At 50.9% G+C, this 22,309-nt stretch overlaps 3 protein-coding genes across 6 annotated transcripts; all 3 read right to left on the reverse strand.

Annotated features, from left to right (window-relative positions):
* Positions 1–2,031: 2,031 nt before the first annotated feature.
* MOSPD3 (motile sperm domain containing 3) lies at positions 2,032–5,354 on the reverse strand. Of its 4 annotated transcripts, none has more exons than XM_081133456.1 (6): positions 5,263–5,354; positions 4,541–4,806; positions 3,573–3,648; positions 3,124–3,353; positions 2,387–2,551; positions 2,032–2,264 (listed from the first exon to the last, which is right to left on the reverse strand). In XM_081133456.1, exons 2-6 carry the CDS (start codon positions 4,743–4,745, stop codon positions 2,233–2,235), a joined length of 708 nt encoding a protein of 235 aa, XP_080989582.1. In that variant the 5' UTR covers positions 4,746–4,806; positions 5,263–5,354; the 3' UTR covers positions 2,032–2,232. The 4 variants fall into 4 exon arrangements, with proteins under 4 accessions (XP_080989582.1, XP_080989584.1, XP_080989585.1 ...); XM_081133458.1 differs by lacking the exon at positions 5,263–5,354 and adding an exon at positions 4,989–5,253; XM_081133459.1 differs by lacking the exon at positions 5,263–5,354 and adding an exon at positions 5,173–5,191.
* A 1,631-nt stretch (positions 5,355–6,985) lies between these two features.
* On the reverse strand, positions 6,986–12,376 carry PCOLCE (procollagen C-endopeptidase enhancer). The gene is made up of 9 exons (XM_081133455.1): positions 12,180–12,376; positions 11,236–11,344; positions 10,534–10,792; positions 9,547–9,671; positions 8,900–9,036; positions 8,279–8,562; positions 7,941–8,018; positions 7,633–7,803; positions 6,986–7,494 (listed from the first exon to the last, which is right to left on the reverse strand). The coding sequence occupies exons 1-9, from the start codon at positions 12,272–12,274 to the stop codon at positions 7,328–7,330; spliced, it is 1,425 nt and encodes a 474-aa protein (XP_080989581.1). The 5' UTR covers positions 12,275–12,376; the 3' UTR covers positions 6,986–7,327.
* Positions 12,377–13,534: 1,158 nt separating this feature from the next.
* Positions 13,535–21,670, reverse strand: FBXO24 (F-box protein 24; the record flags this gene model as incomplete). Its single annotated transcript, XM_081131944.1, is given in 14 exon segments — positions 13,535–13,980; positions 14,299–14,469; positions 17,012–17,143; positions 17,401–17,522; positions 17,782–17,940; positions 18,793–19,027; positions 19,251–19,489; positions 20,677–20,860; positions 20,961–21,059; positions 21,315–21,335; positions 21,339–21,454; positions 21,457–21,577; positions 21,581–21,625; positions 21,629–21,670. Coding segments are annotated over 14 exon segments (2,049 nt in total). The 3' UTR covers positions 13,535–13,617.
* Between the last annotated feature and the right edge of the window lie 639 nt (positions 21,671–22,309).

Raw genomic sequence — 22,309 nt, forward strand, 5'->3', positions numbered from 1 at the left:
AGCAGGCTGTGGCCCTGGTTCTCACTCCCAGGGCAGCTGCAGAAATCCCAGGGTCTGCCTCTCAGGATCCTTAGTCCTCTCTTACTCCCAGTATGGTGTGAGAGGTCCTACCCAGGTCCTCAGGATGTGGGACATGAAAGCCCCCCAAAGTAAAGCTGAAACAACTGATAATCTTCCAGCGGCATAACAGACTCTCTCTTAACATTATCTTGCTGATTTTGGTCCTCAATCCACAATGTGCCAATGATGCTGAATGCCCCTTTCCCTTTCCTCCCCCTCATCCTGCATCTGAAGGAGGGCCTGCCTTTATTTTACTGTGCCTTCGTCTCCTGCCTGGCTAACTTAAGGTTATGTCAGGCAATGCTATTTCCCCACATCTTCAGGAACCTCCGTGTTTCTGACCCATGGAAGTTGAAGTCAAAGGAAGAGACAAAATAAAAGCAGATAAAGGGACAAAAAGGCAGAAGAGGGTTCTGGGGATTGGAAGTATCCAGGCAGCCCTGGCAAGAGGCTCAGATGGCTCAAGACAGTGAGACTTGAGCTCTATAGCAGGTGGTGTTTTTTATCTTAAGGTATGTTTTAGCTTAGGTACATTGGCATAGGGACAGGATCTTTTTTTAAAAAAATTTAAATTTTTTTTTTTTTTTTAGAGAGAGGGTAAAGGAGATAGGAACATCGATCTGCTGCCTTCTGCACAACCCTTACTGGGGGTCAAGCCCCTAACCTAGGCATGTGCTCTGACAGGGAATGGAACCGGTGACCTCTTGGTGCATAGGATGACACTCAACCAACTGGGCCACACGGGCCAGGCCAGGATCCTATTTTATAGGGCTAAAGGGGTTCTTTTTAAAATCCTCACCCAGGCTATTTTTTCCATTGCTTTTTAGAGAGAGTAGAAGAGAGAAAGAAACATTGACGTGAGAGAGGCACATTGATTGGTTGCCTCCCATACATGCCCCGACCAGGGCATGAAACAATGAAAACAATGAAACCTGATTGAGCCTGAAGCGGAGGTATGTGTGACCTTGGCTGGAACTGAACCTGGGACCCTTCAGTCCTCAGGCTGATGCTCTAACCACTGAGCAAAAACAGCTAGGGTGCTAAAGGGGATCTTAAGAACTAACTTTCACCAGGGTCGGAATGGCTGAGTTGGTTGAGCATTGTCCCATGCACGGAGAGGTCGCCGGTTCCATCCCTGGTCAGGACAAATGCCCAGGTTACAGGCTTGATCCCCAGTAGGGGGCATGCAGGAGGCAGCCAGTCAATGTTTCTCTCTCTCCCCTCCTCTCTAAAATCAATACTTTTTTTTTTTTTTTTAAAGTATCAACTTTCCCAGAGATTGTAATTTGGTGCAGCCACTACGTGAAAAGTAAGAAGATTCCTCAAAAAATTAAAAATAGAGCTCCCATATAACCCAGCAATACCACTTCTGGGCATTTATCTGAAGAAAACAAAACAATACTTTGAAAAGATATATGTACCCCTATGTTCATTGTGGCATGCTTTACAATAGCCAAGACATGGAAATAACCTAGGTATCCATCAATAGGTAAATGGATAAAGATGTGACACATACACACAATGGAATATTATTCAGCCATAAAACAATGAAACCTTGCCATTTATGACAATATGGATGGACACAGAGGGCATTATGCTAAGTGAAATAAGTCAGACAAAGACAATGTATTTCACTTACATGTGGAATCTAAAACTCAAAACAAGCGAAAAAACAAAACAGAAACAAACCCATTAAATAGAGAACAAACTGATGTTGCCAAAGGGAGGGGGGTGGGGGTTTGGGAGGTAAGTACCAATTTTCTCAATTCCCTCATTTAGTAGGTAGAAACTGAAGCTCAGAGAAATTAAAGGACTTGCTCAAGGTCATAGTTTTTTTAGTGCAGCCCCAGAACTAAAACCCAGGTCTTTTAAATTCTTGCTGGGCCTCTTCACTGGCCCAGGTGCCTGGGTCCCCTGGGAATGGGTGTAGGAGGAACTGGAGGAAAATAAGTATGAAGAAAGGGGCATGTTCCCTACATTTCTCAGTTTAATATTGCAAATTTATTTTATTCAACTTGGAAAATGAATACAAATCCCTGGGTAGTTTTTGTCCAGGGTGGAGGGAGTGGCAAGAAGAAGGGAATAGGAGCCGAGGCAAGGTATGAGCATCACAGTGGCTGTCTCATGTCCACACCCCTGCCTAGGGAGGGGGGTGGAGGTTGAGCAAGGGACTCAAGTCCGGAGGAAGACCATGGTGAGGAGGCCTGGAGAGGGGAGAAGAAAAGAGCAAGGTCATGTGAGCAGCCCTGGAGCTCTGGGAGCCTTCTTCCCAGCCCCTACCCCTCTTTCTCTGGGGCCCAGATCCCCTCAACACTACTGTGCTCACCCAAGACATAGGCTGCCACCAACTTTTGTCCCAGGGAGACATGCAGGATTTGGGGCAGCTGGCTGCCGAGTTCATCCTGGAGTGGGAGCAGCAGGAAGGCCACGGAGACTATACCGGCCAGCAAGAACAGGAAGAAGGAGCTGGTGGCCAGTTGTGGTTGGGATTCTGGGAAACAAGGCTTGTCAGAAGCTCTAGCCCCAACTCCTCCCCAACCCAAGGTCCTCCTGGGAGGAGGCTGAAGATGGAAGGTATATCCACTTTTTATTGCCCTCCAGGACACTGCCAGTGTCCTCTTCTCCCTGGAGCCTCTGTCCCCACAGCCACAAGAAACCCTCTCTCCTCTGGTCCCCCAGTATTTTTTTTGCTCTTCATTCTGCCTGATTACTGGTTTCTGTGTACCTGTCTGTCAGGCAGGGAATTCCTTTTCCCAGACCCAGCATACAACTTGGTGTGGCATAATTGCTCAGTACAAGTTTCTGAACCGAACTGGCAGATGATAGGAATACTGAAGCTAAAGCTAAGGAAGAACTTTTCCATCTAAGTAGAAGCCAGAAACCAGGGAAATAACAAAATCTGCTTATTCCCTAACCTGATATAAAATCTCATCTAAGAACATTTCCACAAAAAAACAAAAGACTAAACCAGAATATCTCTGCAACTCCAACTGAGCTCATCTCTAAGGTAATGCTAGGTCCTCCCTCCCTACAGAACTCAAAAATTCCCATCCCCCAACTCACTCTCAGGGAGGTGTCTGGTCGTGGGTGGTGCTGTCCAGGAAGGAGGCCCTGAGTGGGGCATTGGGTCAGACTGTTCCTGAAGTTCAAGGGGATAGGCTGGGGCCCTCAAAACCGAGGTGATGTCCTTGCGCCCCAACACTTGGCCCTCAGCTCCTTCCTTAGACAGCTCAATGCGGAAGCGGTCCTGGACATCATAGTGGCTGGCAATGGGGGCCACATGGCGAATCACACTGGTCCCAAGATGGGAGAGAGGTCCATTGAGAAGTGAGTGACAGGCAATGATCCAAGTGCATCCAGGCCCCACCCTCCCAGGAAACTTTCCCATAGGGTTGCTGACAGAAGGTTGAGAAAAAGGCTTGAAGAGGACCAGGTTTGAGACCTTAGACCATGGCTCAGTTAGTCAGAGAATGGTAGCAGCGACTTCTGGCTTCCCCACATTCCCAACTCACATGTCAATGCAGGACTGAGGCTTCACATATCCTTCTGCGTCAAAAACAGTGTATTTGGCAGGTGCTGTGCACAGAACTGAGGGATAAAGGCACAGAGAGACTGACTATTGCTTATGAGATGCTACACAAACCTTTCTCATGAAGGGACAATAGAGTCTCCCTTGCCTTCTACCCCCAGGGCTGGACATGACTCTTCCAGTCCGCCAAGGCTGGACTTCAGTCCATACTCATCTGACTCCTACAGCCCACACAGGCCCCTATGGAAGAAAAGGGGCCACATGCTAACCTGACAAGCTCAAGGAAGGCCTGTGCAGCGGCCTTGCAAACTCAGAGACCTAAAGTAACTAAAAAGGATGGTCTGAAATGAAAACTTTTTAACTAAAAGCAGTTTATGGCAGGTAGTCAAGTTCTAGGCTAGAATCTTCTTTGACAAATGTCAATCTTGACCTTAACTAAGCCTGTCTATAGTCTTTTGCATCCAAGATAACATTCCTTTGGGAAGTCAGGGTAACTCCCCTTTTCCCAGATCCCTCAGGGCAAAACCAGTGCACCAGGGTGGAGACCATAAATCCTCATAATTACTGTTATCATGTTAATTGTTGACTATTAACTATCCTGTACCCACTTAAGTAAAAGATGTACGTGTCTATCATTTTACTTTTCATCCAATCCCAGAAGTTTCCCCGCTTTGCTTTCTCTCACCTCCGTAATCTGTCACCAATGGATTTCATATAACCCACTACCATATTCTTTTTTGATTGTTATGTATAAAATAAAGCGCAAAACTGCCATTCTCTGGGGCATTATCTCAATCCCTTGAGATTTTGCTTCCCAGCAACTGTTGGCAGTTTGGCTCAAATAAACTCACAAAAATCCTCTGTAGGTTTAAAAGTTTCTTACCAACGCAAGACCCCCAATGTCCTTCCGCCAGCCCCCAGACCCCTAGCATGAGGCGCCCATCCCTTCACCTCGGAAGCGAAGCGCGGCTCCCGTGGGGTTATAGAGGGTCAGCAGCTGCCTGGGTCCACTCCGTTGGTCCGCCCTGAACACTAGATCCGGGGGAAAGACGAGGACCGGGACAACAGGTCCAGAGGGAGGAGGGGCGCCCCGGGACACCTGCCCAGGGGCCCCGGGACCCACGAGCTCCTGGTCCTGAGGCGCCCCGCGGCGCATGCAGGCTCTGGGCGGTGGACATCCGAGGGCTGAGCTCCGGGCACAGGGGCCTGGAGTCGAGCTAGGGGCGAGGGGCGAAAGGCAACGATGAGATCGTGGGGCCGGCCTGGACTGATGTCACCGCCACCGCGGAACTCGATTACATCGGGGTCCCTCAGACCAGGCCCAAGCCTCCGAAACCTTCCTTTCCAGCCCTGCCCCTTCCCTTTAGGCCCCAAGCCCCACCTCAATGGTCACGCCCACCCGGCAAATCCAGCCCCTTGCAGCTCCCAACAAGGGGCCCGGCCTCTAGACCAGCTCAACAACTCGGAAAGCTCCGCTCCACTAGGCCCCGCCCCTTCCGGAGTTCCGCCATGTTGGGCCAGGAACCGCTAGCCCCAGCGGTCTTCTCCGGAGCTGCTCTTTCCGCCGCTTGCCCCGCAGAGACGTGTATCTGTGCCTCCGACCCCTCCCTCAGCTCGGGCCAGTGCTTCTTTGGCCTTCCGCCTCCCATCGCCGCTCTTGCTATGATGCTCACCTTCTGGTCACAGCACCTGCCAATCAGTTTGTGACCAGGCCAAGGCTGCCATCTGCTCGAGACCGTTTTGGCACTTCCGCCATTCGGTTTCTGTCATTGGCCAGGAAGGCCTCGTTTCCGCCATAAGTACACGCCGATTGGTGCGCTTAAAGACGGGCTTGACTAGATCGTAGGAACAGAAACTACGGGTGTCGTCTGGAACTCTAGCCCTGCAGTTACCCTGGGAAACCCGGACGGCCTTTGTTCCTTCCTCCCCACTCTGAGACCGTCCAGATCGCTAGAATCCCATCCCACAAAGAAGCCCTGTCTTTCTCCACTTCAATCCCAGGCTCTCCTAGAAACCTCTGCAGCGACCAAAGCCGTTTTCTACAGTACTAGTTGGAGGTTGGACTCGTCTCATCCTCGGTTCCTCTCCTGATTCCTTAATACACGGGACTCGGAAATCACTCACCTTTACGCAGGGAATTAAGATTTACCAACGCTGCCGCTTACATTATCACTCTGAATCTTCAACTCTTACAGACAAGGAAACCTCAGCAAGGTGAAGTCTTACCCCAAGCTACACAATTGGTTAGCAGTGGAGCAAAAACAAAGTCGATATTGTCCGAAAGCATTCCCTGAGCACCCTATCAAATGTAGAATCCCCCTTTGTTCTCTTAATCATGCTTTTGTTTTCTTCATAGCACTCATAGAGCTACTTGTCCTTATGTTTATTTCACCATATCTCTGCTCCACAAGAGCAGGGACTTTGTTTTGTTGTACCTTTGGTGCCTAAAACAGTGCCTAGTCATTTATTTTTATTGATTTTAGAAAGAGAGAAGCATCTATTTTTTATTCCACTTATTTATGCATTCATTGGTTCTTGTATATCCCTCACAGGGGATCGAACCTGCAACCTTGGCATATCAGAGGACACTCTAACCAACTGAGCTACCTGGCCAGGGCTAATGCCAGCCATTTGGAATGAACAAATGACTAGAATGAAATTTGAGCTGAGATCTGATTGAAGGCAGGAATGGAGCCAAGAGATACCTATTGAAGAGAATTCCAGATAGAGGGAATAGCACAGGCAAAGCCAGTGAGCTAGAAATAGTCAAGGAGCCAGTGTGATTGGAATAGTGATCTTAAGGGAGACAATAATCAGAGACGCGGGAGGGAGGAGGGTGAAGGATGCAGATAATCTAGATTCTAGAGCCTTCTAGCCCACAGTAGCATTTTGGATTTTATTCTGAGACTGATGGAAAACTATAGGAGAGTATTTAAAATTTCTTTTTAACAGCTTTGAAATGTCTTTGACATAAAAATTGTATATATTTAAGGTCTACAACTTGGTTTGTGTACATTGTGAAGATTACTATAATCAGGCTCATTAATATATCTATTACCTCTAAATACAAGGTGTCCCAAAAAAATGTATACATACTTTAACAGTTGATAGCTCAATTTTGAAAATAAAATGTATTTTTTGTTGTTGTTAATCCTCACCTGAGGATATTTTTTCCACTGCCTTTCAAAGAGAGTGGAAGGGAGGGAGGGAGGGGGAGAGAGAAAGGGAGAGAGAGAAACATCGATGTATCAAGACACATTGACTGGTTGCCTCTAGCATGAGCCCCAACTGGGGCAGGGAGCAAACCTGAAACCCAGGTACGTGCCCTTGACTGGGAATCGAAACCACCACCTTTTGGTGCTTGGGCCGACGCTTTAACCACTGAGCCACACTGGCTATAGCAAAAACGAAATGTATTTTAATAAACACTGCCTTTATAATTATTCAAAGTGTATACATTTTTGGGGGACACGCTATAGTTACCAGTGTGTGTGTGTTTGCATGCGTGTGGAAAATATGGGGAGTTTTGAGCAAAGGAGTGACAAGATCCAACTTAGATTCTTAAAAGATTATTCTGTGTAGTAAATGTCTGTTGAATTTAATGAATGAATGAAAAGAAATCTCCAAAGTGGGCACCAAAACCATAGAAATGGATATGTGAGCCCTTCCTCAGTCAAGGAATATTTATTTGGGTAAAAAATGGGTCCCTAGGGCCAAGGGCCAAGGCTAGCCTGGATTTCAGGCCTGGGACCTAGCAGCCCGAACAGGCTGGGAGGTGCACCTTCTCTTGCTGAGGTTGGTGAGGATCTGGTCCTGGTTGGGCCGGTAGAGAACCACGAAGCTATCTGGAGGAAGGATAGGACCTCTGTTCTCTTCCACCTGGCCCATCAGCAGATAACTGGCTCCTGGAAGGGGGAGAGAGAGATTGAGGGCTCATGTTATATACCTTGAAGATGTACTTCATTGGAGCCCCTTATATTCTACCATCTCTATCATTTCCATGAAGCTAAGTACCCCTCTCCTCTACCCCACATCCCTATTACCTTTCTTCATGGGGGGGCACTGCTTGCAGGGTACATAAAACTTCAAGGAGGTGCCAGTGGGTGGAGAGGGCAGGTCCAGGCCTCCAGTTTTGTAAGCACCAATGAGACTGACAGTGACAGTGAGGCCTTCCCCTGGGCCCCTAACCATGGACTTCACTGTTGCGGTCACCACTGTGGGAGAGTGAAGGTGAGAGGTGAGGAGACAGGAGGCCAGGACAGGGCTGGAACCAGGAGGAGGAGGCACTTTGGGGACAGGAGGGCAAGTTAGAGGATCTGGAAGTGTAGAGCATGTACATGAGGCTTCTTACCCAGGTTGCTGGTACAGAAGTTGCTCTGCAAAGTGCCTGTCCTCCTGCACTGCTTTGGGCAGCTGACACTGGGTGCATCTAGGAGGGGAAGGGGACATTGTTTGTGGAGTGTGACCTACCCAGCAGGTAGGAAGGACTACTTTCCCCATAAAAGCCTCATTGATCTGAACTTGTTCAGAGTTCTATCCAGCTTTGGGTCTCAGCACCCAGTACCAGCCATTGTTAGCACAGAGGTGGCACCTGCGAGTGTTGTATGAATGAATGAATGAGCCCAGGAAGGAACTCTTGGATACAGTTCTCCCAGTCTGAGTTCCATTCCTCCCCCTTCCCAGACTTACCAGGGCCCACAGGGGTTGCCTGGGCCTCAGGCGAGGCTTTTGGTTTCTCTGCAGGTGGGGGTTCTGGTATGACTTTGGGCGTGGCTCCGGGCTTGGGGCCCAACTTGGGGCTCAGGCCAAGGAGCGGGGGACCTGGCCGGGCGTCCTCCCCTGGGCTCCGAGCCGGCCCTTCTTTGGCAGCGCCCCGCGGCAGGGTCCTGTAGGAGGCTGAGAATCCATCGGCAGTGACGCTGAGGTCCGAGACGAACTGGACGAGGAGCTCATTCCCTTCAGAGGAGATAGGACTGCAGGCGGCGGCAGGGCATTGGGGGAGGCGTCAAGTGGGCCTGCACCCTGCCTATATTCAGGCCGTTGGCCTTTTAACCTCTGCCCCCACCCCAAGTTGGCTGCATTAGCTCCCGGACTTCGTAGGCCCCACTTGCCTCTTTATCCAAGGGCCACATGACTGGTGCCGAGTCTGGTACCCTACCTGCTCCACCCACTGGTTTGAGGCTCACAAATTCAGATCCTACCTCTTCAGCTAAGTCCCTCCCATCCCAACAGCAGCATGGGGTCAGACTCCAGCACCTGGAGAGGTGGAAACACCTTGACAGGCCACCCACCCAGGTCCCGCCCCCTCACCCCGGGGCTGTGTCTCCGCAGAACTTCCCCAGCCTCTTAGCGTCATCGCTCACAGCTCCATTGAACACGCTGACGGAGTCATAGCGGCAGTAAGTGTCGGGCTCCACGTCAAACTTACCGAAGGTCAGCGAGATTACCTAGTGAGAGGGCAGAGGCTGCTCAGCGACTCACCTCCTCCACCTACTATCCCCTTGGGGATGCTTACAGAAGCCTCTTCTCACTTCCCCGGTCCCCTCGCGCCTCCTCTTAATGCATTCACACCACAGCTCGGAGGATCACATACACGGGAAGCCTGCAGTGGTGTCCCCCGCCATAGTGGGCAAGGTCCAGTCCTGGCTCATTCTCAAGGAACAGACCCAGAATTCACCTCCTTCTCCACCTCCTCCACCACCTCCACCTCCACCATCACCACCACCACAAACACACACACACACACACACCACAGTTTATCGGCATCAAATACCTCGCTGAGCACAGGTGTAATTTTACATTTTTTGTTTGCATGCAAGCACGTTGGGTCTGTTTTTGCTCCCCACCAGCGCAAGCTCAGTGCTTAGGACATAGTAGATGTTCAATAAATCTTTGCTAGCTGCACCCTGGACGACGCCTGCGGAGCCCTGAGGGCAGCCCGGGCAGGGGGTCAGTACCTGGTTTGGGGGCGCAATGATGTGCCAGGAACAGCTGATGCCCGGGGGGTAATCAGACTCGGGCCAGTTGGGCGTGGTCAGCGTTCCCTGGGCCTTTTCCAGCCGCCCCCCGCAAAATTGGTGCTCTAGGGAGGGGAGAGAGGAGTGGGGGTGGGGGTAGTGGAGACCCTCAGTCAGCTTGAGAAAGCTCTAGGTTGGGAGCTCGTGCAGGAAGGTCGGATGTCGGGTCTCAGGATGGGGGGACGAGAAGTGGGGACGGAAAGAGATGGGTAAGTTAGCAGAGGAGCAGCGAAGCACAGGGAAGTCTAGGACCTCCGGGCGCCCAGGCAGGCGGTGGAAGGGGTAGGAGGAATTGGTTGGACACACCCCTTCTTGCCCCTCCCCCTGACCCGCTGCCACACCGTTCCTCTTCCCCTGGTAGATCCCATCTCCCCCTCCCGGCAGAGAAGTCCCCTTTGCAGGCTGGAGAGTCCCCACGCTGCGAGTGTCCCCTCAAATCGGGGCATAGCCACCTAGGCCCTTTTGGGAGGTCCCTGCCTTAAACATTTTAGGGGAGACTTCTGCCGCCAGGAGGGGGTGATGGGACCGCAATCGGGAACCCCGGGCTGGGTGTAGGGGGGCCCTGGGTCGGAGGAACCTGGTCCCCCTTCCCGGGGTTGCCCCCTCGCGCCCGTCAGAGGGAGCCCGATTGCGGACGGGGGCGGGCAGTTACTCACCGTCCCAGTAACCCCAGGCCGCCCATTCCACCCGCGGGTCGGTGACCCATTTCCGCCTCGCGCCTGGGGTGGGGCCTGGAAGAGGGGGGTGGGTGGGAGCGGGAGAGGGGAGAGAAGACGGGGAGGAGGGACTGGAGGGGCAGTTAGTGAGGAAAAAGGGAAAAGGAGGCAATGGGGACCTAGGGTCTTGGGGTGGAGGTTAAGGCTGGGTGTGGGGACTTGCCAGGGCGGGGCCAGGAGAAGGGGAAGGTGAAGGTGAGGGAGGTCTCACCAGTGCCCGAGGTGGCCCGCCCGCTGTACCAGAGCAGGAAGCCTCTTCCTCCAGTGCCCTCGTCTGCTGTCATCTTCAGGGTCACCTGGTTGCCTGGGGCGACTATGGGGGCCGGCCGGAAGGTCCCGCAGAAGCGTCCTAGCCGCTGGCCTGAGGTTCCAGACCCGGCAAAGACCTCCAGAGCATCATATCGGCAGGCAGGGTGTAGCTCCAGGTCAAAAACGCGGAAGGAGAGGGACACAGTCTGGCCTTCAGGTACCTGATTGCAGAAACAGGGGAGGGGACCTGCAAAGTCAGGTTATACACAACCCAGGAAGAGGGCACTTCTCTTTTTCCAAGCATTTCCTAGAGAAACTTGGGCCTGAACAAGATGGGGGCCTGAAGGGACCCCAACAGGATGCAGAACAGAGGGCCTGTGCTCTGCATCAGGCTTGTGGCTTGTGCAGGGCACAAGACTTAAGGTCAGTAGAGAGATTACAGGGGGGCAGGAATGAAGTTGGGATGGAGTAGACGACTTTGAATTAAGGCCTATGAGTGAGGACACTTAGCACATATTATTGTGGACATTTATGCCATCAGTGACTGGAGGGGAGGGGCTTGGACTTCCCTAGGGAGAAGTGGTGCTGGGGGAGGGCCTTTGGCTGCCTGGACCCAGGCCGTGGAAACTTTGACAAGGGGTAGTGACCAGAGGGGCCTTCTCACCGTTATTGTCCAGATGCACTCCTTATTGGGGGGGTAGAGGTTGGGAAAACTCTCACTTGCCACGTAACCTGACTCCCCAGTCACATCCCCTCCACACAGGAACACAGGTCTGGAGGACAGAAGAGGGGTCAGCCATGGGTGGGGGAGTAGTGGACAGACTGGGATAGGGTAATGATAGGGAAGCCTGGGGGATGGAGAAAGGCCTAAGGGATCTGGGAGGGCCTCAGCCAACCAAGATGGAATTGAGGTGGGAAATACTAGAGGATCAGGAAAAACTGGGGCCAGCAACTTGGCTATGCCTCCAACCCCCAGTCCCCACCCCCAACCCAACAGGAATTCCCGGAATCCTCCTCAGCCCCCCTTCTTATTCTCCCCACTCGCACTGCCAGGCAGTCCACAGCAGCTGCCTAACTACTTCCAGATGTAGACAGGGCCACGAGTCTGTGCGGGGGAGGGAGCAGAGAGTTGAGGGAGCAGCAGCAGTGATGGCCCTCAAATTGAACCTGGAGACCAGGCTCCCTGAATTCTCAGCCTTTTCTCTGCTTCTGTTCCAGCTAACTACTGGAGTATCTGACTCCCAAGTCTCCCACTTGCTGCCCCCGCTTTCCCCCATAATCTCTAATTCTTTCCTGGAGTCCAGATGTGCAGCTACCAGGCAAGTTCAAGGTTTTGACTTTCTCAGGTTCCATGGAGGGGGCCAAGGGTCTGGGTGAATTAGAAGGCAGAAGACAGAGGTTGAAGAAATGGGGAGCATTGGTGACAGTGCTCAGGAGACAGTGGTCTTGCAGTAGGGAGGATGGACTTGGGGGCCAGAGAGGGGTAGGGACTGGGAGATCGCTGGGTAATGTGTTAGCAAAAGAATCCACAAGATCTGTAGGTATAACCCCTCAGGAATTGGCTTTTGAAGCTCACTCAAGCTAACTGGAAGGTGCCAAGAGACCTACCTGGTGTAGTTGGGGGTCTGGCCCTGGGCGAAAGGCAGCAGGGCCCAGGCAGTGAGGAGGGGCCCCAAGAGGGAGGCTGTGGCAGCAAGCAGCATGGCTTGTGGGGAGAGGCGCTGGGGTCCTCAAGACAGAGGCAGCAGCTGAGTTTAGCAGCGGCGGCGGCGGCAGCAGCAGGGATAATCAGTGCCAGATGAGGCAGCCTCGGGTGTGTGGGCGTGGGGACTGGCCAGTGGGGAGGGCGGTGGGGAAGGCGGGACAGGGAGAGTAGAGCTGGGACAGTGGTGAGTCCAGGGGCCTCTCTAGGTACAGGACACATAAATATTGACCTAAGTAGTGGGTGGAGCAATGAAGAGCCAAGGGAGCACCAGGCCCTCAGCCTAATCTAGGCATCAAGTAATGTCACCTAGAAGCCCATTCGGTCCAGTGCCCAAGCATCCTGTGAACACAGCCTCTAGTCCTTCCCAAAGATGCTCCAGCCCTGCTCATGATCCTCTCCATTGCCGCTTCCTTAGCACCCAGAGGAAGTCCTTTCCTGGAATCCCAACCTTTAAGCACTCACCACCCCCTTCCTGACCACTATCTGCTCCAACTTATTTTCCAATTCATATTTCCACTATCTTCTCTTTATCCCCAAGGATAAAGAGAAAAGAATTCTGCTCACCCATTTTCTCCCAAATTATCTGGAGGTACAGAAGTGGGGCAGGGAAGCATGGCATGTGGATAAAGGGAGTGCTTCCCTTCTGGAGGAAGAAGAGCATGGAGTAGAAAGTAGGGGAAAAGGACGTGTGACCAGACTGGGGAGGCAAATAGAAGGCAGACAGGAGGGAGGTTGACTTCACAGGGATGAAGGAAAATGGATAGCAAACTGTTTGAAGTCAGAAGTGGCTTCCTCAGGATGGGAATAAGAGGATCTAAGTGGGGGGACCAAGTAGCATATGTTGACTGAGTTGTTTCAGAAGGTGGGGCTAGGATTTCCAGTCAAGAAGACAGGATCAGGTCCTGGGAGTGGAAGGGGAAAACAAGCTGAAGGATTCCGGTGCTGTCAGCTCTGTGGGGCCTGAAAACTTGAGCAGCTTCTGTTCTGCCTGCCCCAGTCCATGTTCCTGCCCTCCCTCACCCACTGAACTAGGCATTGGGTCCCCCATCCCTTGCCCCATTGTCCTCTCAGGCTTCAGGGTTCCAAACTGGGCCTCACTTTAGCCTTTTATTCTATTTGTCCATCAACTCTCTTGTCCATGATAGTAAGGTTGGAGGCCCCTCCTGGGCAGCCCCTGAACATTTTACAAAACAGTTCCCTCCCCACCCTGGCATATCTAGCAGTCCCCACCCCACTGTGTCCCCCTTCCCATGCACAGTGTTCATTACTACCACTTCATTTCTCCTTAGCTTTTGGACCAGAGCCAGACTCTCCCTCCAGGGGTGAGACTGGGGGGGGGGGTCAGCTCTCAGAGGTTGGGGGGCCTTGGCCAACCCCTCCAGCAGCCTTCTGTAGCATGTCCAGAGCCTCCCAAAAGAAATCCTTCTGTGCAGCCAGCAAGGGCATCCAGCCCACGATCTCCTTCATCTTTTCCATGCGGTCCTGCAACGTGGGGCAACTGTAGATCTGGCTGAGGTACTCCTTACAGGCCCAAGCTGTCCCCCCAGGGTCCTGGAGTACTCCGGACCCTGGGTTGGGTTCAGGGGTCCCCACCACCTTGCTGGCTGGTAGGTCTCGGTAGGCAGGATGCTGCTCAATGTCATAGCTGGACAGCATGTAGAGACACTCTCTGGTAGAGCAGAGGGAGCAGGCACATAAAGGGACCTTGGAGGAAAGAAGGGGCATGGCTGAGTGGAGCCTTTACTGAGGGTTCCCACAAAGTCCCAGCTGTTGTGTTCCTCCCCTTCAGACCAGCCCTGAGCCAGCAAGTGAGCTGGCTGACTGAGCCCCAAGGTTGTGTGAGGTCAGAGAGGGCCAGCAGAATCTGCTAAGGGACAGAGCCAGGAGCCATGGTGCATGGCAGAAAAGGGAGGTGGGTGGTACTGGGGAAATAGGGCCCCTGGGTCCCTGAAGGAGCCCCAGCTACAATCCTGTGGGCTACCTGCCCTCCCTGGTTGCCCATTAGCCTGACTGTGCTCTGACCTTGACATGGAGTTTGACGAAGGAGGCGCTCCCCTTAGGCCAGCCGGGGAGGCGACCTCCAGCCCCACAGCCACAGCCCAGCAGCTCCTTGCTGAAGTCCAAGCCCTGGCTCAGCACCAGGGAGTGGTTGAGGCCACACCACAGGGCAATGGGGTGTTGTAGATAATACACCTGAGGATACAGGGCCAGGGTCCCTAAGGGGGGACACCAAGGGACTGGGGGCCCAGGTCAGGGAAGGTTGACAGGAAGGCTGAGGGCAGAATCTAGGGAAACTAGGAGAGGAAAGAAATGGGACCCAGCACACCTTCCTCAGGAGGTCTGCCCTGCTGGATGAAGACCAGCAGCAGTCTTTCCCTACTTGGTTTTCCTGCAACCCCAGTCTGACTACACGAGATCTAGCACTTCTGTTGGTTTCTCATCTTTGCTTCCCAGGAAGTAGGTTATTTGCCTGAAGCTAGGGCCTGCTGTTTATTCTCTCATTCTGATACCAGAGGCCTCAGCCAGTCCAGCCTCTCATCCAGCTTTCCAGACTCAGGGTGAAGAATATCCTCCCTCTTCCCAAGACTTAAAGACCCAATCTCTCCTTTGCAATCCAGGTTAGCCCCCACAAGAAGGTAGTCCTATCTTCCCTCTCTAGTATTTTCAGTTTTTCATATTATCTTTCCAAATAGCCACCCTATTTTGAAAAACATTTCTTCCTGATTCCTTCCGCTTCCTACCTCTGTTTTTTAGGCAGAAGAACTGGTTACATGACCAGACTGAGGTTGACCACATTCTTGTTCTCACCACAGCCAGTCTTTCCTGAACCTTTTTGTGATCTGGCTTTTCTCCCTACTATGCTACTGACATGTTCTCCAAATGCACTTGACCTACCAGCTGCCAAATCCCAGGGCCTCTCCTGCATGTTTTCTCCTGACAATGTTAGCTCTTTTATTTTGAAGACATAGACAAGTAGTTTATGGTTAGTATAGGAACATTATAAGATATTGGCAAGCAAAAATTAATTTAAAAATCACAGGAAATCCCACCACTCACTATTAACCTCTTGCTGGATATCCTTCTTCATTGTTGCCTATACAAATATATACAGTTGACCCTTGAACAATACAGGTTTGACCTGCACAGGTCCACTTATACTCAGATTTAAAACACAGGTCCACTTACATGTGGATTTTAAAAGTCTATATAAGTGGACCTGTGAGGTCAAACCTGTGTTGTTTGAGGGTCTACTGTATTTTCAATTGTGGTTGGGAATCCAAATATGTGGAGGGCCAACTTAAGTTACATGAAGATTTTTTAATGCATGGTGGGTTGGTGTCTCTAACCCCAGTGTTGTTCAAAGGTCAACTGTACATGTAAGTTGTCTTTTTAAGCAAAAGTGGGATCATACTATGTAGACCATTTCATCTTTCCATGTCAGTAAAGTATATTCCTACATTATCACCGTCACCATGAATCACTTCCTCCTGTTTGAAACTTCCTGTGCTTCTGGGACAGGGCATGCCTCCTGTGTCAGTGACTTTTTTATTCCCTCTGCCTATAATAGAGGCTCCCACCCAGGTTTGCTCCTCTGTCTCTCCTTTTGTCATTTCAACTTTTTCCAACTTGGAGCCAAATTAACAGTGAATCATTTCCACTTTACTGTCCTACTCTCACTGCAAAAAAGTCCAAATTCATGTTCTTTACTCAAAGCAGCATCCCCTTCCAACTTACATGTTTGTTGCTGATACCATTTTTCTTCAAGGGAACTACTTGCCAGAGCCACCATTGTCCTACACCCCACTACTCATAACTAATCAGTTTTCCAGGGCCTCTTCATTTATTTTTTATTTTTTTTAATCCTCACCTGAGGATGTTTTTTCCATTGCTTTTCAAAGAGAGTGGAAAAGAGAGAGAGGGAAAGAGAGAGAGAGACATGCACATGCCCAGACCTGGGCTGGGGATTGAGCCTGCAACTGAGGTATGTGCCCTTGGTTGGAATCAAATCTGGGACCCTTCAGTCTGTGGGCCAAAGCTCTAACCACTGAGCCAAACCAGCTAGGGCTTGTTCATTTTCTTTTAAAACATCTCATGTATCCATTCCTTTCTATTCTTGCTGCCACTGTACCAGCCACAGGCCCTTGTCTCAAGTGCTATTGTCACTCAACAGCCTCCTAGTGAGCTTCTCACTCGCAGCCTCCTATACACGCTAGCCAAGTGATCTGTTCTCAATCACCCATGTGGGTTGCCTTCTCCTGCTCCAGAACCCAAAATGACTCTTTCCCTTATCTCACACCCACCTATACCACCTCATATGTACCTATTTACAAAATACTCTCTCCCCTTTAATCAGGCCGGCCTTTTCACTGTCCGTCATGTGTAAACTTTGTCCTCATCCCAGTTACGCAGATATGTTTCTCTATCCCCACCTGAATCCTTTCTAACCCACTAGGCCCTGCTCACATCTCACCTTTTCTAGTTACTACATCTCACCCAGGTCTCCCCTGCTTCACTAAATTCCTATTACACTTACAGCATGCACTGCACAGTACAAACTTCATAGTATCAATCCTGGATAAGACACGCAAAATATGATGGCTGTTACATACTGGTTGGCTTAACTTCCTAGGGAGTAGAAAGTGGATTCTATGGAAATTAGAGAAGTGGAGAGCTCCAGGGATCAGGGAGTTGGAGGAAGGGGGTCAGGGTGAGAAATGCTGGGGAACAGTCTCACCTGTGTGGGTTCCCCTCGGTCCATTTTGTCCCCTGTTCCCAGCTGCCCATATCTGTTATTTCCTTGCATAAAGATTCTGCCAAATTCATCTACCAAGCCAAGGTGATTGTAGCCAAGAGCACAGAATAGTATCTAGCGAGTAAGACAGAAAGGGGAGGTGGGCATTCAGTTCCCTCCAGAAGAATTCTGAACTCTAAAACCTCCCAACCACTAATCTGCTATCCCTGGCTGATCTCTTTTGGCCTTGCTCTCTATGCCACCCCTCTCTTTCAGTCCCCTGTCCTTCTCTGATCAATCATTTGATTCCTGCTTATATTTTAGACCTTCGGAAGCTTTCAACCCCTAAAGCCCTGCCTGCTATGATCTGCCCCATCCCTCTAGGATCCTACCTTGGCAGGCAGAGAGAGAGCAAGTGGCATCTGCTGGTCCAGGGGGTCAAAGGCTTGAAGGGTCCCAAAGAGATCACGATACACCCCTGGGGTATGCACCTCAAAATACACTCCCCCCTCATCTGAGGGGTCGGGTGCCCTCAGCTCAGCAGCTTTGGGCACCCATTTCCTAGGGATAAGGCCCCACCTGGGATGAAAACTACGAGATCCGGGGAGTCTCACACCCACTAGCAATGCACCAGCTATGATGTCTGGGAATCTAAACAACAACATCTTTCTAGGATGCCCTAGGGGTCCACCATAGAGCTGGAATAAGAATTGGGGGTATCTGGAAGATCTGTCCAAGGCTGGGGTCTGGAAAAAAAGGGAGGTGGTTCTTACCCGTAATGTATAGAGTACTGCTCTGGTTGGAAGCCATGCAGGCCACACGCAGGTGAGGCAGGCAACGGGACACCTTCCTCAGGGCCAGCTGAACTGTGTAGGAGCGTGGTTGGTCCAGCTGGGTTTCATTCACTACCAAAGAGTAGATCTTTCCTTCCTCTGGAGATTGGGGGGCAGACAATTATATGGGGGAAGGGACCCTCCAATATCCACATTAACTTCCCAACAGACACCCTAAGCCATACAGGATGAAACATTACCACCCTAGAGTGGGGTTGGAAGAAAAAGGGTAGAGATGAAATAAGGAAAGAGTGGCCTCAAATTTCCCAGATTCCCTTACCACCAAAAATAAACCAGGGAAGTCCTCTTCGGTGTGAGAGATGGAGAGAAAACCTAGTAGATTTAGCAGAATCCAGTCTGAATGTTGGGAATGATGTCTGGGGATTCAGGGCCTTGCATAGCATTAAGACGTCCAGAACGTCTCAGGCTTGGGAGTGTGGTCAAGTATAGGAAACATTGAGAAAGTAGGGGGGCAATTTGGGGTATAAAGTGAAGTGCCTGGCATGGAAGTTGGGGAGATTAGAATTTATTTTTATTTATTTAAAAATATATCTTTATTGATTTCAGAGAAAGGAAAGGAGAGGGAGAGAGAGAGATAGAAACATCAATGATGAGTCATTGATCAGCTGCCTCCTGCATGCCCCCGACTGGGACTCAAGCCTGCAACCTGGGCACGGGCCCTGACCAGGAATCAAACCATGATCTCCTGGATCCTAGGCTGATGCTCAACGGCTGAGCCATGCCCAGCCGGGTGGGGAGATTAGAATTTAAAGCAGGGACCTTTGTGCATATGAAATATGCAGAATCTTATAGTAGGAGACAGATAAAAGCAGAGCTATTTGGTTTGAGATGGCATGCAGAACCCTGTCAGAGGCCTCTCTCCCCATCCCCTGCAGCAGGTCTTGAAGAATCTTCAGAAAACAATTTGTAAACCACTGCTTGAAGCCAAACCTGTGAGGAGCAGTAGAGCCCGCTGAGTCTCCTGACCAACCAGCACAATTTGTTTGAAGCTCATGGAGTGGTGGAAGGTCATTTTGAAGACCCGCTGCCCACTGGACTGCAGATAGACCTCGACACAGTCGCAGGCCCGGCTACCAGTTGTGCCTACCACTTCCAGCTGCTCCCGAGTGGCCAATACATAGAGGTATTTACGGTAAACTGTGTCACATCTTGGGTCTGAGGCAAACTGTAGGAAAAGACAAAGGTGTCTGGGATCTAGGGCTTGGAGTAGGATGAGGCTGCAGTGGGAGATGAGATACTTGGGTACGGAGCTGGGAAATGGGGACTTGTTTTCCAGTTCCTGGTATGGGAAGGCAGCTGTCCTGAGTAGAACACAAGACTAGTGTGGGCCCTGGGTCCCCATGTTCTTAGCTGCCAGAGTTCTTAGCTGCCAGAGTTCTGCTACTCACATCTTTGGCTCCTCGACACAATACAACATAGCGGCAGGCTCGCTTCCACTGGATTTGGCCAAGGGTGGAGGAGACCAGGGCATTTTTGAGGAAGAAGAGGGTCCCCGCATAGTCAAGAATGAAGATATGGTCCTTGGTGGGCAAGAAGCGGCGGTAGCCATGGGCTAGCAGAGGGGCTACACTCTTGCTGAGACAGCGGCGGCGGCCCCCAAATGCCTGGAAATACAGGCCTTTCGTGTCTGAAGAAGGGAAGAATATGGAAGGTTCAAGGGGTTGGGATGACACAAGGGAATCAGAGCTTGGGTGAACAAGGTTTCTCAGATACCCTGCTATTTAGCTCTTCTCTAACCCCAGGACTGGGAAATAGACCCTTTCCAAAGGATATATGGAGAGCTTAGAGGATATCCTTAATTATACCCAAAGTCTGAATGTTAGTTTTCTGGCCCACCTCAGCCCAGGGCCATAAACATGTTTCTAATGAGCACTTCTTTAGTCCAAACTTGCATCAGAGACATCAAGGGAAATGTAATAGATACATAGAAAAGAAGCAGAGGAGGGGAAAAGAAAGGGTAAAAAAGATTGACTCAGAAAGACCAGTAACCCTCCCTCACCCCTAGCTCTGTATCTGCTATCCAGATCTCCCTTAACCTCTACTATGTAAGATGAAGGGGATAGGGGCTCCCTGGGAAGGGAGGGGGGTTTAGAGCATGTTTCTCAATTTGAGGGAGAATTTATCCCTCAGGAGACATTGGTTGTCACAACTGAGGGAGGTGGTACTGGCATCTAGTGGGTAGAGCCCAGGGATACAGCTAAACATTTTTTAATGCACAGGACAGTCCCCCACTTCAAAGAATTATTTGGGCCCTGACCAGTGTGGATCAGTTGGCTGGGTGTCAACCCATGCACCAAAAGTTCATGGTTTGATTCCCGGTCAGGGCACATGTTCAGGTTGTGCCCATCCCCACACAGTGGGGATGTGCAGGAAGGAGCCCATCGATGTTTCTCTTCCTCTCCCTTCCCTTCTCTATCAAAAATCAAAAACATATTTTTTAAAAAAGTATTATTTGGTCAAAAACCTCAGTAGTGACAAGATTGAGAAACCCTGGTTTATAAGAGGGGAAACTTGAGGTTTGGGGAGTGGAAGATGTCTCTAGGGTAAGATCTGGAAGAGAGTTTGAATATGGAAGGAGACATGGCAGACATGCTAGTAATGGCGGCTCTGGGTGGGACATCTATCAGAAGGTGGCTCTAGAGACTTGAAGTATTCAATGGCATGTTTGAATCTAACAAGTTTCCTTCAGAGAAAGGGGCCCTGGAAGGTTGGCTGGGAATGCTGAGGTCATCAGAGAACTTTATGGAGCATGAGGGATCCCAGATAAGGTAGGTTCAGAGGCAAAGAGAAGTAGAGGTTCTGGGGAAGGTATACAGTTAAGAATGGCAGCTCTCTTCCAGGGCCGGACCCCAGAACCCTGCTCTCGTAGGCGAGGACTGAGCTTGCGACAGATGCGTCTCCACACTCCCTCAGCATCACACACTTCGTGGAAGTAGTGACAGGTCTGGCCTAGGGCAACTACATCTTTGACTGGGAGAAATGAGATGATATGTTCCACCTGGGGGGCAGGAAGGAGAAAGTGGAGGTCACTGGGGGCCCCTCAGTAGTCTGGCCCCCAGTCCTTTATTCTTAATACCTGCCCCTCCCCAAGGACTCACCAGCTCTGGGGGGAACAACTGAACAGATATAGGGTTCCCTCTTCCCTTCTTCTCTTCACCCCCAGGCTCTGGGCCACATGAAGGGCAGCTCCTCTTTACCTACCCAAGAAGAAAGGGGAGCACAGGGTTCAATGAGGATCATGCCTCTTTTTCTTCCTTCTCTCAGCCTGTGTTTCATTAACTACTATATTGGGGGCAGCTCTATCTTCCAGCTCTGTGCTGTCAATCCCTCTCATCTTTCTAGGTCCATGGCTTACTACTCCGTCTGCCCTGTTCCTTGGTCCAACTTCTCCAAGAACCCCTCCCTAGATCTCTTGCTGCCCTCTTCTTCCCCTTCTTTTGACTCACCCACACCACAAGCCCCTCCTCCCATCCTCACAGCCCAGTGAGTTTTTGCAGCTTCTGTCTCTGGCTTCTCCTCACCATCTTCACTGCCCACTCCCTGCTCCTGTCTTCATGTCTCTGGGCCCCTTGGCACCCATCTTGGGCCCCATCCCTGCAGCCTTTCCCACACCATGTCCCCTGCCTGGGCTTGGGGGACCTCTGGGGCCCCTCTGCCTCCTAGGCCCCTCCCCCATGGAGTCTGGGGCAGACAAACCTCTCTGTGACCTCACTGCCTAACCACTGTGACCTCTTTTCCCCAATCTTGGTGGGGATTTTCTGTCTTAGCTCCTTGGCTCTAGCTCAGCTCTAGCCACCCAATGGCTCATGGGATATGCATTTTACAGGAGAAATACAGTGTGAACTCCTGGTAGATGAGGCCTTTACTTTCAGGGAGTAGGAGGCTTTTTCCACTTGAGGCCCTTTTAGCACTAACTCCTGTAGAAAAACACTGGTGAATTTTTCATATCTCAGCAAGCCACAGCCTCCTGGGCATTTGTAGCTCAAGAGTATAAAGTCCAAAAAAAAAAAAAGGTATAAACTCAGCTTGACAGGTGAGGGGGAAGGTGACCCTGCTAACGACCATCTATCTCACAAAAGCATGCACCAGATGAAAGTTGGAGCAATTCAGCACAGCTTCTTTAGTGTCTCATGAAAAATACACATCGAAAAGCAGACTGCTTTCCTGGGTCAGTAACATCACTGCATGTGTGAAGGGCAACCTATAATGGTGGAAGAAAAGGTTAGATTTACTCTGAAAGCTTAGGATATCTCCCAGCGTCTTGGAGTGGGGGAGTGATATTTATGAGAAACAGGAGTTGGGGTTGTGTCTGTCCAGGTAGGGGCAGATCTGCACCAATAAATCCAAGTAGTAGCTGGCTCTTCCAGGGGCACAAAGGAATCCAGTCTGGTCAGCCAGCCCTGAGCTGCTCACTATTACTTGGTTTACTGGGCGAACAGCCTGTCAT

The sequence above is a fragment of the Miniopterus schreibersii genome (genome assembly GCF_964146895.1).
Source record: "Miniopterus schreibersii genome assembly, chromosome: 3".
Classification (NCBI taxonomy): domain Eukaryota; kingdom Metazoa; phylum Chordata; class Mammalia; order Chiroptera; family Miniopteridae; genus Miniopterus; species Miniopterus schreibersii.

Excerpts from the sequence above, each read along its gene's own strand:
- MOSPD3 (XM_081133456.1), bottom strand. The coding sequence starts at position 4,745 with ATGCGCCGCGGGGCGCCTCAGGACCAGGAGCTCGTGGGTCCCGGGGCC. Across the intron at positions 3,649-4,540 it reads AGCCGCGCTTCGCTTCCGAG|TTCTGTGCACAGCACCTGCC; the intron begins GTGAAGGGATGG and ends TTTATCCCTCAG. Across the intron at positions 3,354-3,572 it reads CCTCAGTCCTGCATTGACAT|TGTGATTCGCCATGTGGCCC; the intron begins GTGAGTTGGGAA and ends TCTTGGGACCAG.
- PCOLCE (XM_081133455.1), bottom strand. The coding sequence starts at position 12,274 with ATGCTGCTTGCTGCCACAGCCTCCCTCTTGGGGCCCCTCCTCACTGCC. Across the intron at positions 11,345-12,179 it reads CAGACCCCCAACTACACCAG|ACCTGTGTTCCTGTGTGGAG; the intron begins GTAGGTCTCTTG and ends TCTGTCCTCCAG. Across the intron at positions 9,672-10,533 it reads GCGGGCCACCTCGGGCACTG|AGCACCAATTTTGCGGGGGG; the intron begins GTGAGACCTCCC and ends TCCCCTCCCTAG.